Below are 15257 nucleotides of genomic sequence, written 5' to 3'. Positions count from 1 at the left end.
CTTTGGAGAGGTGACATTTGGGCTGAGATCCTAAATTAGGTACCTAACATGGGAATGTTTTGTGGCACAACATTCTGGGCAGAAAAAACATTCAACACAAAGGTGTTAAGGTGAGAACCAATCTGAGCACACCTGAGGCATCCAGTTCACTCAGAGATACGGCTCCTCACTCAGAGCACAACATCTGTAGGTATGATAAGTTCTCCCCTAACGCCATCCTCCATAGGTTCTTGGAAACTGCAACTTAAGCAAAAGAACATTTAATAAAACCAATTGCACCAAGAGGCTGAGTGACAGAAACAAGAGTTAAATTCCTCCAGCATCTCAACAACATTAGACATGGAACCAGCCGACGTTATTCGAGGACCTGCTGTATTTTCATTTGCCACCTCCTGGCCTGTGGTCGGACGAGTGACTAGGACATTTCTTTTAAATATATTAGAAATATTTCCCAAGTTGCTTCAAGTGCTGGCCGTCCAGTTGATATACCAGGGCTACACAACGGGAAATGGCCTCAGGGTTTTGTGAAGAATCACCACACCCACAGACGCACATAAGTTAGAGCTTTGCTACTCCAAGTGTGGTCAGCAAATGGGGAGGCTGTGGAAACCACAGAATCTTCTACTTTACTCACTGAATCAGACCCACTGAATCAGAATCTGCATTTTAACCAGATTCCCACTATAACAAGCTCTTTAACAAGGACTAACTTAGAGCATCCTGCCGCATCTATGCAGACGTTTGCAGACTTCTCTGTTACACTACCCCTCATTTTGAGCGAGTTCTCTAATGCTGGGGATTTGTGGCCATGCCTCCTGGAATCCTGGTCTGCTTCCCCACCCAGTCCTTTCTGAGATGTAATTGCAGAATGGATATGGGATTTACTGGGTAATGAACAAAATTTCTCTCCATATGGGCCTAATTAGCCTGGACTCTGATACTACTTGCTGGAAAATTTATATATACCTATTCTAAGTTCAGAATTCTCTCATTAAATTTTATTAATGCTATTATATATCCTGCTACCTCTGGCTACCTATTTAAGGCATAAGCTCTCTATAACTCGGCCAGAATTTTTATGGTTTCCCATGATTGTTCTCTCCTAAAACTTGTTTTAGTGAGTCTTGTGATAACTCAGCTAAAATGTAAAAGGGGTGGAGAGGGGGATCGATTGCTTAGATTACATTTATTTTGAAGGATCTGTTTCTCAAAAATTACCCTAAAAATACCCAGGGAACATGGTGTAGCTGAATACTGATTCATTTCTTGTTTTAATTTCTAATAATTCAACATATCTGTGATTTTACACTTCTAACAGAAGATCATTGGTTATAGCAAGTTGCCCTTAATTTTATTCTTGTTTAAACCAGTCCTGACATGTACTTGCCGGAATCTGTAAGAATCCATCCATCTGTACATAACTTTTTCTCTCCAGTTTGATTCCTTGTCCAAGAATGAGTAGGTAATTGACCACCAGGTAAATGCTTTGCTATGTAGTTAACGAGGAATGTTTCTTCCACACGGATTTCATGGAAAAGTAATTCCAAAGAAGGAAGCATAGCTATTCAAAGGCATAGACTTTAATTTGGGGGAAAAAGGCTACTCCACAATATCACAAAAGTAGAAATGGTCACTGTTTCTGTTATACTGATGAATGTGGCTTAGGGCTGATGGGTTCTTATAATCTGATTTTAGTGAGTGATACTGTCCCAGTTTTGTTCAAGCATGCAATCAAAAAGACTTAGACCTTGACACGTCTGTAGGTACAGCTGGTAGACAAGTATAGTAGAGATTATAGCTTAAGATAATACAGACGAAAGCCCCGAAAAGTAAGTCATCTGGTTTGTAGAGAAATTGAGCATACTCAGGGATCTGAAAAGACCCTATGATTACAATTAGCAATAAAAAAAATAATAATAATAACTATTATTATCTACGGACCTGAGAGGGGCATACGTCTTACGAGGAGCACTCCACTGCCCATCCTATGCCATGCTGATTATTCAGAGTCACCACAGCTCTAACGAGGAGATGGTCACTGGCCATAGCCAACCGCTGAGACGCCAGAGCCATAGGCTTCTACTATCTGAGTTCATGCCTGTGTCATGCATGTACGTGTCTCGCTTCTCACCGTAAATGTTCCAAATTGTTTCACAGTGAAAATTTAGGTAGAAATGGCTATCTAGATTTCACAGGGTGAATATTCACCTTTGGCTCAATAGAACTTTTTTGAGACGGGTTTTCTGGGTGGCTGTGGAATGTCTTCAGGTGTCCCAGTTTATGGATCTAGTAGAACTCATGCCATCCTCTTTTGGCTGCACGAAATAGAACAACCAACTACAAGTGCTTGGACCATGAGGATGCCCACTGTTTCCATGGCAAAAGGGATGTGAAACAGGGCTCCAGGAGTACCCTGGAGCTTAGTGATGTCATCAGGGACCCTCACTTTCTCTCCTGTACCACCCTTGGCAAGTCCTCAGTTCACACAGCCAGAAAGTGGCAAAGCTGGATTTTGCATCCAGGGAAGTCTTCCCTGCAACCACTTAACCCTTTATAGTCCAGTGTTTATAGCCCAGTGTATAACCCTTTTTATCTGCCCAGTGTTCTGGGGTCCGTCCGACATGGTAACAAATCTCAGTGTAAGAGCAATAACTTGTGTCCCTGTACATTGGCTGCTGTGCAAAGTGCCAACTTCAATCTGTAATCTAGTAAAGTGTGGGTCTTCACCTGCCCTTTTCTTTCCAAAATCAATCGTGCTCCTAATAACAGGTTTTTCTGCTTGTTAACCAAAGGCTGAGATGAGGTAGCCTGGCTGCTGAAATAGGGACTTCCGGGCAGGAAAAGCCAGGTAAATCTGAGCCCTTTAGGTCATATTGAAATTAGACGTGGCGTTTTTGGCCCTTTTGCGTATTTTAGAGTTCTTTTCCATTTTGGTAGCCATTTGTTACATTTTTAAACTCACTTTTCTTTATATTTTGCAAATAAAAGCTGATTTCGTTACTGCTTGGTAACCAAGCAAGAAAGCAGGACCCTTGGTGACTGCTGAGAGACCCCACCAGCTCGTACAGAGCAGCAGAAGGCACATCTTTTCTGCCTGTCAGTTACTGAGTGGAATAATCACTGTGGTGAAATGTAGCTTCCAAGAGAAGAACTCACAGTGCTTTGTACACAATGAACCTTGCCAGCTGAATACATAACTCATTTTCAAGAGATCAGGATGATTATTCAACAAAGTATTTATTCTTGAAAATATCGCTAAATCTTTCCATTGTGTAAGGTTTCCCTCTAGAGAGTGACCATTCCGACAAAAAACGATCTGTGAGTGTCGCGTTGAAGAAAAAAAGAAAAATACTGAACTTGGACTCAGCATACCACTGTTCCATATCTGGTTTTGTTCCCAACCCCTCACACTGCCTGTGGACATTCTTCCAGAGACAGTTTTAATGAGGTGGGTTATCTAATTCCCAATAGCCTGTCTCCCCGGGTGGGGAGTTGGGGAGTTAGTTACTGGTGGTGAGGGAGCAGAGCTGATAACAGACGCACTGATAACAGCACAAAAGGGGAGACACACGTGGGAGTGGGTGGGGGGATTGAGTGTAAGAGCAAACAATTCAGTGAGGTCCAAACGCCATCAGTATTTTAGAGTCTAGCATTGTACTTAATCGTAATGTGACCCTGAGTTAGGAAAAATCAAAATTACGTTCTCGTGTATAAGGCAGGAGTGAATAATCCTTTTTAGAGTTACATGAAACTGCCCTTTCCAATTTGCAAATAAGACCCAAGTTACAGAGAGAATTGCTTCCAAACCGTGTTCAGGTGTCTTGGGGGTTGCCATGGGGGAAGAGGGGGTTTCTTTTCACCTTGATGCAGCTTGTCTTTTATCTGTTTTAAATGTTAATTTCTGCTGAAGATCCCATTAAAGAGAAAGAACATTAAAGAGTTCAAATGCTTTAAAAATTATTTGAAAAATGAACGTTCTAGAAATTTCAGTAATGCAGAATTTCACTCCTTAGTGACTCCTGAAGGATTGCTATATAACTGTCACTCACATACAGTCCCAGTAACAGACACCACACAGGCCTTGGACAGAGCAAAGGGGTGCTTGTGGCCACCAGCCCACTCCCCACAGACCCACTTAACAGCTGACCACCCCCACTCTCTACAGGAGCAGCTGTGCATGAAGGAAACCTAGCTGGGGGTGGGGGGGGCACGAGGAAGTGCAAGGTCTTCCCTGCACACCTTCATCAGGTGACCCAGCTGGACAGCACATGTGCCAGCAGCTGCCTCCACTGCCCACCTGTGTAGTGGACGTGGAGTGGGTCAGTAGCAAGCCCTCCAAAGGGGATGAAGAGACGGGGAAGGGCTGGGCTGAAACAAGGAGAAAGAGAGGCACGGGTGCAGGGGGACGAGGGAGCAGCTGCCGGGCTGCTCTGTGTGGACCACAGAGGAGATGGGCTTACCCAGGACATCCCTTCGGGCAGTTGTTCTGACCTAGGAGTGTGCAGAGGCAGCCCCAGCCGGGACGCCAGGGGCAGACGAGGAGAACAAGCAGAGGCCTCCCAGCTGGAGCTTCCCTTTGTCCACACAGCAGAAGCAGTCTGGTCCCTCCCCTGTTCTGTCTGAGTGGCGCCTGGGGCCCCCATGGGGATGAGAGGGGCCCCCACTTGGCACCCTGGCCACAGGTCCACCAGTCACATGACCTCGCCCAACAGAAGAGACTGTACAGAGACCTGCTTGCTGTCAGCATCACCGAGGAACGTCCCAGCACTAGTTCCCCCGCCGTGAGCACAACGCACTCCTTATGTGTGCCAGCTCCTCAGGTGGGGAAAGCATCCTCATCCTGCAGCATCAGGGTTTCAGGCACGAGAAGCATGTTTCTAGTACACAATTCATTCATTCTCATGTTCCCTGTAGCTTATTTCCTCTCACAAAACACAGAACGCTTGGAAATGGCTTTTGCCAATAACAGCATGACCGTTGAACCCAAGGCAGCAGCGTCCTTTATTCCCTGAATATGGGTACATTTTATGGAAATCTTAGGCCAAAATAAATGCCTCTTTCCCACCTGGCCCTGTTCCCTTTAGTTGGGAAGGGCAGAAGCCTGATCTGAACCAACTTCCGTCAGGTCTTTCCTGCCGGCCACATCCAGCTTTTCACAGAAGGTCGTCTGGTATTGTGGGGGTTGCACGTCTGGCTGTGTCTCATTCTTAAGTACTACTGAGTTCCTACACCAAGGAGACAAAGGACTGTAAGACCGGGCCCGCCCTTGCAGAGCCTGCAGTCTGATAGAGGAGGTAAGACAGGACAACAGGTTAGCAACTGAGGCAATGGATGTTTCTGGAAAATCGACGATGCAGGAACATGTGGCCTAGGAGTGCCCAGGTGTGGAAGATGCTTGAGTGCTGGAGGAACTTGGGAAAACACGTGGCGTGACTTGAATCTTGAAAGATGGCTAGATTCTTTTTGGAAGAGAGAGAAACTGTGAGGCGGGAACCACAATCACCAGCAAAGTTGCAGGCTTCGGGCAAAGTGCGGGATGAGGCCTGATGTGAGAAGAAGCAAGGGTGGTGGGGAGCTGGGCCTGGCAGAGGGGTAGGTGGTGAGCAAAGCTCTGTCCAGTGGTGCCTCCACTTACAGGTCCCAGTGGCCTCCCAATGCTGATGGCGCTGGAGGCCCTGCCCAGCCCTTGGCAGGCAGACACTACACTCCTTTCCAGCTCCCACCCAGCTGCTCCCTCCCTCCCTTTCACCCTGCGCCTCCATCCCACCCCCTTCATTGTACAAGCCCTTGTCCACGTGATTCCTTCCTCCTCTTTCTCTGTGCCCCCCCCATCCCTACCCCCCAACTGATAGTCCTGCCTGTTCATCAAAGCTCAACTCATCCACAATCCTGGCCCACCCACCTCAGGTGGCATTCTTTCCTCCCCGTGCTCCCAGAGCTGCTGCGTTTCCTTCAGTCACTGGCCTTTCTGGCTGCCACCAGCATGGCCACCACTGTGCCAGACAGAGGACCCTGGAGGCTGGGCATTGGGATTTGTTAGCTGGGTTGAGTGTGTATGTGTCCACCTGCTAGGCTTGTCCCCAGTGTAACGGGGAGTGTTTTAAAAAGTATTTCCAATTGATGTGCTTATGTTATAGAAGGCAGAAGCAACTTAGTGGTCCACTTAGGTGGTTTGCCCTTGAATGAGCAGGAATAAGGACTCTGAGCTTCCAGCTCTTTCCCTCTGGGTCCCCTTTAGCCTAACCCAGCATCCGCTCCATTCAAAGAGCAGTGACTCAAGGCTCTAATCTGGGGAGAACTGTAAACCAAAGAATGCAAGGCCACTTCCTGGCCGATTCGGAGATCCTGGCAGGGTTGTTATTGTGGGAGAGCATGTGTGGGAGTGGGGTGTGGTGTGCAAGTCATGAGCTAAACTGTATTGGGTCCCCAAGGGCCAGTTGCACAAAATCCCTTTCTCTCCCTTCAGGGAAACTTTTACCTAACATAGAAACCCTTTCACTTCCTGTGTCCAATGTCTTTTGTTCCCTCCATAGCCCTGGAGAAGTAAGTGAAGCTCTGAGTGGCTGAATCATCTCTGGGTTCGTGTTCCTCAGAACAGAGTCGGAATTAGGCATCCTTGTTCTCATACTCAGTTTAGAGTATGTTCATCTAACTTGTATTTTCATCTAACTTGAATTGAAACTGTCTGGAGCCATGATTCAGCCTGTCGCTTGGGAAGGCCAGACGCTGCAAGGCGCATGCTGACGCCCAGCTTCTCGTCTTCCTCCTTTGTTCAGCTGCCCTCTGAGCAGAGGAGGAGGTGTGCGAGCTTGGAGACATTACCACGCACCTTTCCACCCGTTACATTTAAATGTTGCTATGGCAACTGGTAGGCCCTAGAAGCAGCCCCCACTATTGTTTCTTTCTTATGGTGGAAGGAAATAATCCACGATTGCCACCTCAGTGATGTGTGTACGCAGGCAAGGCAAGGATTTGGAGCCTGGAGGGTAGAATATTTAGAGCACAGTTGGTGCATTTCGTTCCCAAGTGGACTGGGCTGTCCACATGGCCATTTCCGGTGGATGACCGGAGGAGTCAGCTGAGTCGGGCAGGAGCATTGTGGGCCCTGAGGCAGAGCAGTAAGTGACCGATGTCTCCATGCTGGTTGGTGGGTCGGGTGGGTGTGGACACGGCCGTGGAGGGCCTGGCCAGCGCTCTCCCTTGGCTCTGCTGCCAGCCTGCGTCATGGGCCTCAAAGCAAGGTTGTCTCTAAGTGGGTGAGACAGGTGACAGCCAAATGGCCTTGGGCAGTGGGTCTGCTCCTAGAAACCGTACAAAGTGCAGAAGTCCTCAAATGCCTGGAAGGTTTATAGGAGATGCAGCACGGGAGAGTGGAAGAAAGAGCACCGCTTTGAGGACAGATCTACCTTGGGTCCCCTGCTCTGCCCCTCACCCCTGGGAGGCCTCGGAAGTGTTATGCAGCTCACCAGTCTTCAGTGTCCTCATGCAGAAAGGGAAAGTAAGTCCAGGTCTGTAAGGGTTGTTGTGGGAATTATAGATAATGTACAGTCGGCCCTCTGTATCTGCGGGTTTTGGTATCCACAGGGCATCCTGGAACCAATCCCCAGTGCATACGAAGGAACGACTGTACATAAACACACCTACTGTGTGTGACTAGGCAGTGCATAGTAGGGGCTCATTAATGTTACAGACTAGTTAAACTCATAACTTGAAGACAGGGTACACACCTGGACATATTCCCAGCATCAGCACCAACTGGAAGCCTTTAAAAATACCTAGGTAAGGTTTACTGGGTCAGCATTTGCAAAGATGGGACCGAGGAATTGATATTTAAAAAAACAAACAAACAAAAACCCTGGCCTAATTAATCCTTATGTAGCCAGTCTGATTCTGGAGAGGAAATTCTCTTGCTTGAACATAAAGAATATAAACAGTGCTGGATTTTCCCCTCCTCTTTCCACTTCCACCAACCTCAATCATGCTACCTTTATTCTCCTATTAAACTCCAAAAGCTTCTGCTGAAATTATCTGTGTGTGGAAGCAGGGATGTTTGATAAAGTGGCTAAAGGGAATTTAACGAGGAAGGCCAAGAAAAACTGAAAAGCGAAAGTCGTTCAACTTGCCCCTGAAGGGAGTTGACAAGAATCTCTACAGAAAGCTGTATGCAGCCCCTAGGTGTCAACCAGACCCTTTTGACTGTCTAACGGGTTATAAAGATGACGTTGAAGGGGACTTGTACAATATGCTGAAATCTTAAATAGGAGTTGAGCATGCCTACAGCTGAAGTTTTGGCTTTTCTTCTGCACCCACAGGAACGTGGCTGAAGAGCGGTCTGGGCCTGGTGCACCAGGAGGGAAGCCAGCTGACGTGGACATACATTGCCCCTCAGTTGGGGTACTGGGTGGCAGCCATGTCTCCTCCCAACCCAGGTAACACCCATTATGGGGCAGGATGTGTTTGAGGGATCCGGCTGAGCACACTTTTGAAAATAACTTCTACGGGGACATGACATCTTAACTCAAAAATGGTTGAAGAGTCCGAAAAACCAAGTGATGAAACTAAGGTATTTCATGGGGGAGGAGTTCTGGTTGGAACTTTCCCGTCTAGGATAAGAATAATGCGTAGAAAATCATCTTGTCTTGGGTCTCTGTTTTTCTCAGACAGCTGCCCTAGGAAATTCTTAATCTAAAGCCCTCAGAGGCGATACAGACCTCCTCCCTAATTCCTGCAAACAGCTGTGGCCGGGTGTAAGAGAATATGTAGGGAAAGGCATTCAACACAGGGACTCCCGGAAAGTCATCATTGACGGCTCTTTGGGGCAAAAAGCTCGGTTTGGCATTTCCCAAAGGCTTCAAAGCCAACCAGTTGCTTTGCGTCTAGAAGAAAATTCATCTCCATTTAGGAAATGTGAATGAACTTGTATGTTTCAAAGTGTGACTGGAAGTTTGTTGTTGTTTTTTAACCTACGTGCCCTAGTTTATCCCAGGGAGTATTCCAGAATTGTTTTTCAAAATAGTCACCTAGGGAGAATGTCTTCCCTTGATGGCTGCCGTTGCTTAGAATGCCTTTTAAATCTGTATCACTCGGACTGCCTTCATTAGGAAAACTTTTCACTGGTGGCAAATTTTTAGGCTCAGAGGGTCCCTTTGATTTGTCTTAGGTACATCTAAGAGTCCTAGCCTGGTGAATAAAGTATATGATTGAGCCTAGGTCAAAATGTGCGACGATTAAAAGGTGTCTCATAAATTAACCATAAAGGCAGTTCCAAAATGGAGTCCAAAGTATTTTAGCCATGGACTTGTCACTGGAATGAACACTGAGACTCCCAAAGTAACTAATTTGATGGAGGCCATTCCTAGATGGGTGTTGAAAAATCTGTCACCGTTTGCTTTATACTCCCCTACTCAGAAAATGTACACATTAGTCTGTGTTTGGAGAGTATGTGTCTCCCTTTATGGTATTCTTGTAGCAAGATAGGCATGAACCAGGTACAGAAATAGCTCAGTCTCCAAATCTGAAATATCTACAAAATGAAGGGTAAGGAAGGAAAGAAAAGAAATTCCTTAACTACCGAAGCAGAGGCCACAAAGCCCATGCATTAAAGTTACCATTTCAGAAACCTTGGCTATCAATTTTCCCATCATGCAACAGATAAATAGGTACTTTTGTAAAGAGGTGAGAAAGAACTCCTGGGTGCAGGTCCACAAGCTTCCTAGCAGTGAAGGAAGAGCAAAAAAGCTGTGAAAAGCAAACATCGCAGGGCCCCCCTGATGGCATTTCATGTAGAAACACACATGTTGGTAACCTCACAGCCATCGCTTTTATTAAAACAAATTATAGTGATGCTGTGCTCTCAATGAGCCCAAGACCACCAAGAAAATAATTAGGGCTTTCCTCTTTCATTCTCTGGTCAAGAAGGAAATGAAGTATGGCTGTGAATTTTGTAAAGATTTCCATTGACATAAGTTAAAATAGTAACATTTTAAGTATGTAAAAAAAAATGAGCTTCAGTTATTTGGAAATGATTTTTATGTGTACCCCAGATTGCTTAGTGATCCCTGCCAAGGCTTTGCCTGTGCCTCTGGAGGTTGAGTAAAATATTGTTTCTCTGAATGATTAAGGCAGGATATAGCTGTCAGATATTTTTCCAACTCTTGTAAGTATTAAGTCCACCCCACTGAAGTGAATTATATTTGGGAAAGAGTAGTTCAAAATATCTTTTGAACTTATTTCACTATTTTTGAAAAACTAGTACACCTCCTTGGGTTTATCAAGGTCTTAACGAAATGTGTCTCCTTCCAAAAATTTTTGAAGAAATCTATCCCTTATTCAACAATCAATAAGAAAATGGGTGTTTATGGTATATAGTAATCAGAACCATGCTACCCTGGAACAACAGAAAAACCGCATTCCTTCCTTCCCACCTCGGGCACTGACGGGCTACCTGGACACCAGGAAGAGCCCAAATACCGTAATTTGCGGAGGTTTCCATTGTCACTATGGATCTGTTTTCAGTGACATTAAGATACATTCTTACAACTATTGAACACAAGCAGTCTTAAGTTAAAGTACCTCCTGGGATTCTTTACAATGTAAATGAAAAAGAAAGTCTGTTTATCTCTGATAACCCCCTCGGTGGCCACGTCAGGTTAGTCACTTTGAAAAGATATTGTAGAGGAAGGCATTTGAGAAATACTTGACACCCCTGGAACAAGCTGTGGATGTTTTTTGTCGTAGTACATTTCTTTCATACACCTCAACTGATTTCTTTCGGCAAAGGGCTCTCCACACGGTCATAATGACTACCTAGCGAAAGTGAGAATAAAATCTTGGGATTTTTTTTTTCTCCCGCAGTATAAAATCTCCTGATAGTCAGGCCATCTCTCTGAGAGGAAGAATCCCACTCCTTATAGTATCATGCATGCATTTTTTTTTTAAAATTAAGAATCACTTGGTTAGCATGCTGAACAAACGTGGCTCTCAGCTAAGGAGGGACCCGTGACACACTGCATGTAGTGTTTGCATCCTCAGAGCGCTGCTGGCCACAGCTGCTATGGTAACGGTCATCCCTGGTCACTGAGTGACATGATGATGATCTAAAGGGTTTTCTCATCTGGCCCTGGCTCCAGGCCCCAGCCAGAAAGAGTTAAGCAAAACATTACGTTGTCATTCATTATCCCTCTTTATATTGAAAGGTTTTTGCAAATCTAAAATACCCTTTTCTGACCTTCTAGGTCCCGTTGTCACCCAGGACATTACCACGTACCACACGGTCTTTCTTTTGGCCATTTTAGGAGGAATGGCTTTCATACTTTTAGTGCTGCTGTGTCTCCTTTTATATTATTGCAGGTAACGTTTTGCCATTTTGGCAATATCTTTTTTCATTTGGAATTTCTTGTGCAAACATTGATATGGAGGTCTTTTTTCTCTCTCACGAGAAAAGGTCTAAGAACTGAGCACTTGTCATCTAACTTGCAAAAGAATGAACAGGACACGTGAGGCATGCTGTGTATAATGTTGCTTAGAAAAAGAGTTATAAAATAAAGTTTGACAGTTGTCCTATGATTCATTCAGAATATTCCTAAACACTGATTAAGAGATGATATTCTCAAGGACAAAGCAGAAGTATTCTATCTGTGACGCCTCCTCTGTTCGGTTTGTGAGAATGTTATTGTCGATTCTTGGTTAACCACTTTTGAATGAAGACCGCAGAATATACTTACAAGAGCCTGAGGGTGAAATCTGCGGATTGTGCTGCTCTGGTGAGGGTGTGGGGTTAGCAGGCTTCTGGCTGCCAATTAGTTGTTGTGTCTTGTTTCTTCCTGTGGAAATTGAGAATTAGGGTTTTACTTAAAACTTGACTATGATGAGACTCTTTAATCTTTGGGTTTGGATTGTCTCTTTGACCGCAGGCGGAAGTGCTTGAAACCTCGTCAGCACCATAGGAAACTGCAGCTTCCTGCAGCCTTGGAGAGTTCCAAAAGAGATCAGTCCACTTCCATGTCACACATCAACTTGCTGTTTTCCCGTCGGGAGTCGGAATTCCCGGGCCCACTCTCTGTCACCAGCCACGGCCGCCCAGACGCCCCAGGCGCAAAGGAGCTGATGAGTGGGGTCCATTTAGAAATTATGTCTTCCAATGGAGAAGTGGACATGCACACCCCCATGCTGAAGCTTTCCTACAGCACCTCCCAAGAATTCAGCTCTCGGGAGGAACTCCTCTCTCATAAGGAAGAGGATAAAAGCCAAATCTCCTTTGATAACCTGACACCGAGTGGGACGTTGGGGAAAGACTACCGTAAGTCCGTGGAGATTTTTCCCTTAAAGTCCAGGAAATCTATGGAAAGAGAAGGCTATGAGTCCCCTGGCCACAGTGACTACAGGAGGAGTTACAATGCCATGCTGTCACAGCCTTTATTTGAGAAGCAAGACAGAGACGGTCAGGCCTCCGTCAACCATATCTCCACAGGAAGTAAGATCACCATTCAGGAACACATGTACCCCGCGTCTTCATCTCCCGAAAAAGAACAGCTGCTGGACCGCAGACCCACTGAATGTATGATGTCGCGCTCCGTAGACCACCTGGAAAGACCTACGTCTTTTCCGCGGCCCGGCCAGTTGATCTGCTGTAGCTCTGTGGACCAGGTCAATGACAGCGTTTACAGGAAAGTGTTGCCTGCCTTGGTCATCCCCGCTCATTATATGAAACTCCCCGGGGAGCAGTCCTATGTGGGCCAGCCCCTGGTCGTCCCCGCCGACCAGCAGCTTGAAATCGGAAGACTGCAGGCTGAGCTCTCCAGTGCTCACACAGGGATCTTCCCGCACCCCTCCTCGCAGATCCAAGCCCAGCCCTTATCGTGCCAGGCCATCTCTCAGCAGCATTTGCAGGATGCAGGCAGCCGGGAGTGGAGCCCGCAGAACGCGTCCATGTCGGAGTCTCTGTCCATTCCAGCGTCCCTGAACGATGCGGCCTTGGCCCAGATGAACAGCGAGGTCCAGCTCCTGACGGAAAAGGCTCTGATGGAACTTGGTGGCGGGAAGCCACTCCCACACCCCCGGGCCTGGTTCGTCTCCCTGGACGGCAGGTCCAACGCCCACGTTAGACATTCCTACATTGATCTCCAAAGAGCTGGAAGGAACGGAAGTAACGATGCCAGCTTGGACTCGGGCGTGGATATGAACGAACCAAAATCTGCCCGGAAGGGAAGAGGAGATCCCTTGTCTCTTCCACAGAACCACCCGCCCGTCCAGGAGCATCCACAGAAGGAGCTGAGGGCGGCGGACAGCACCACCTACACGCAGCTCGTGTATCTGGACGACATGGACCAAAGCGGCAGTGAGTGTGGCACCACCGTCTGCACCCCCGAGGACAGTGCCCTGCGATGTTTGTTGGACAGCTCCAGCCGGAGAAGCGGTGGCCAGCTGCCCAGCCTGCAGGAGGAGACGACCAAACGAACTGCGGATGCCCCCCCAGAGTCCTTAGCCAGCCCCGATCAGAGAAGACCTGCTCCCGAGGACGACGACGACGATGACGACGATGACCAAGGAGAAGACAAGAAGAGCCCGTGGCAGAAGCGGGAGGAGAGACCCCTGATGGCATTTAACATTAAATGAGTGACTGCAGAGCCACCCTGCAGTGGAATCTAACAAAATTGCCAAAAATGCTTATGGAAGCGCTTCCGTGTTTGTGGAAGAAGTTGAACAACGACAGCCATGGGCCGTGGACGTTGCCTGCGTCACCATTTGCTGTGTGAATGTGAGAGAGGAATTACAGACAGGACTCCAAAGAAAGGATGATGGTAATGGATGCCGCACCGCCAGGGAAGAGGCCGCACGCAGTGTCTCAGTGTCCTTCCACGAGCTTGATGTGTCCCCCCCAGGACACTGAAAAACCACAAGTGATGTTGCTGGGTTCTGACGATAACCTCGGTTCTCCCTCAGATTCCGGGAACAGATGCAACTCTTCTTTGCATTGCTTGAATCAGTTTTAACACGATAACGCTCCTGTGAAGTTACGATTGAGAAAGTAGCTTGGCACTTAGTGTCCCCAGGTATGCATCACCTCAAAGGAAAGCTATGCATCGCTCTTCGTGCTCTTACTTTGCTTAGATTTCTGCTTTGCTTGGGTTTTGTTTCGGGAGGTGGGGGCGGGGAGGTTCTTTTTTTTTTCTTTTCTTTTTTTTTTTTTTAAAAAAAAACCCAGTTTGGTTATCAAGATTTTATTCCTTCGTTTTCATCTGTTCTGCTTCTCGGTGGTTTATTTCGGTGTCTTCTTTCAGAAACTCCTGCGTGTCACCTCTTAACATCCAAGCCTTTTAAAGAAATCATACTGAAATTTTTTATCAGCTGAGAATCCTTCAACTCTGGTCCCATAAAACTCCAAGTGCCTTTTTTACAGTGACCACAGATAGTCCCTCACTTTTCCTCTTTGTTTTTCTTAATTCCTGTAATGGAACTGCCTGGATTTTATAAAGTTATTAAGTGATACCCCTTTTCTTTTAAACTGCATGCTGCCAAGTGCCCGTTTATGTGCAGAATTCTCATTCCAGTGCGGCGTACTCTCTAGTTCTCCTGTGTGACGTGGATTCTGTTTAGCTAAGATAGACTAGAGGACACTTTAAAGATTCCCCCCTACTCCATCCCTTTGGCCACGAGCCAACATTATGGTTTTATTGGCTGTTTGTATATACGGTTACATGTTAACTCTGGAATCCTATGGGCTAATCTTGCTCTCCCAACACGGAGTAAGGACTGAGCAAGTGGACTGAATGTGACTATTAAAAAAAAATCTTATGTGCTATCCAAAAGTGCCAGAATGACTCTTCTGTGCATTCTCCTTAAAGAGCTGCTTGGTTATCCAAAAATGAAAGTTCAAAATAAACTCTGGAAAAAAAAAAAAAAGGCTTCCTTGCGGTCCTTTTCATTCATTCTGAGCCATTATGTGTTTCAAAGTTGTTAAGAATTTGAGGTTCATTCCTTGTCGGACTTATAGCCAAAGACCACCGCACAGACACCCAAGAACGTATGCTATGGTTAAAGTCCTTAAAATCTACTTCTGCATTTAGTTTCATTCAAGAACACAAAGTAACATTCTGTTGTTGTTGTGTTCAGATAGAGAGCGATGTCTGTACTTCACGAGAAACCGATGTTTTCTTTTATGTTCAGTATTGATGCACCTTGGAAGAGCTTCAGAGAGACCTCATTAGAATGACCAGAACCACCCCAGATGTGTAAAACTATTCATCAACATCATTAAT

The 15257-nt window shown here is 46.2% G+C and overlaps 1 protein-coding gene across 1 annotated transcript in view; it reads left to right on the top strand.

Annotated features, from left to right (window-relative positions):
- FAM171A1 (family with sequence similarity 171 member A1) overlaps positions 1-14901 on the top strand; it is a 117589-nt gene extending 102688 nt beyond the window's left edge. Inside the window, exons 6-8 of the mRNA XM_074324797.1 lie at positions 8313-8429; positions 11235-11349; positions 11913-14901. Coding sequence (XP_074180898.1) covers positions 8313-8429; positions 11235-11349; positions 11913-13614 — 1934 coding nt within the window. The 3' untranslated portion in view covers positions 13615-14901. The remainder of the gene's footprint in view (positions 1-8312; positions 8430-11234; positions 11350-11912) is intronic.
- Positions 14902-15257: the final 356 nt, after the last annotated feature.

The sequence above is a fragment of the Rhinolophus sinicus genome, linkage group LG02 (genome assembly GCF_036562045.2).
Source record: "Rhinolophus sinicus isolate RSC01 linkage group LG02, ASM3656204v1, whole genome shotgun sequence".
In the NCBI taxonomy this organism is placed as follows: Eukaryota; Metazoa; Chordata; class Mammalia; order Chiroptera; family Rhinolophidae; genus Rhinolophus; species Rhinolophus sinicus.
Note: the sequence above shows the minus strand (reverse complement) of the source record. Positions and strands in the feature narration are given on the sequence as shown.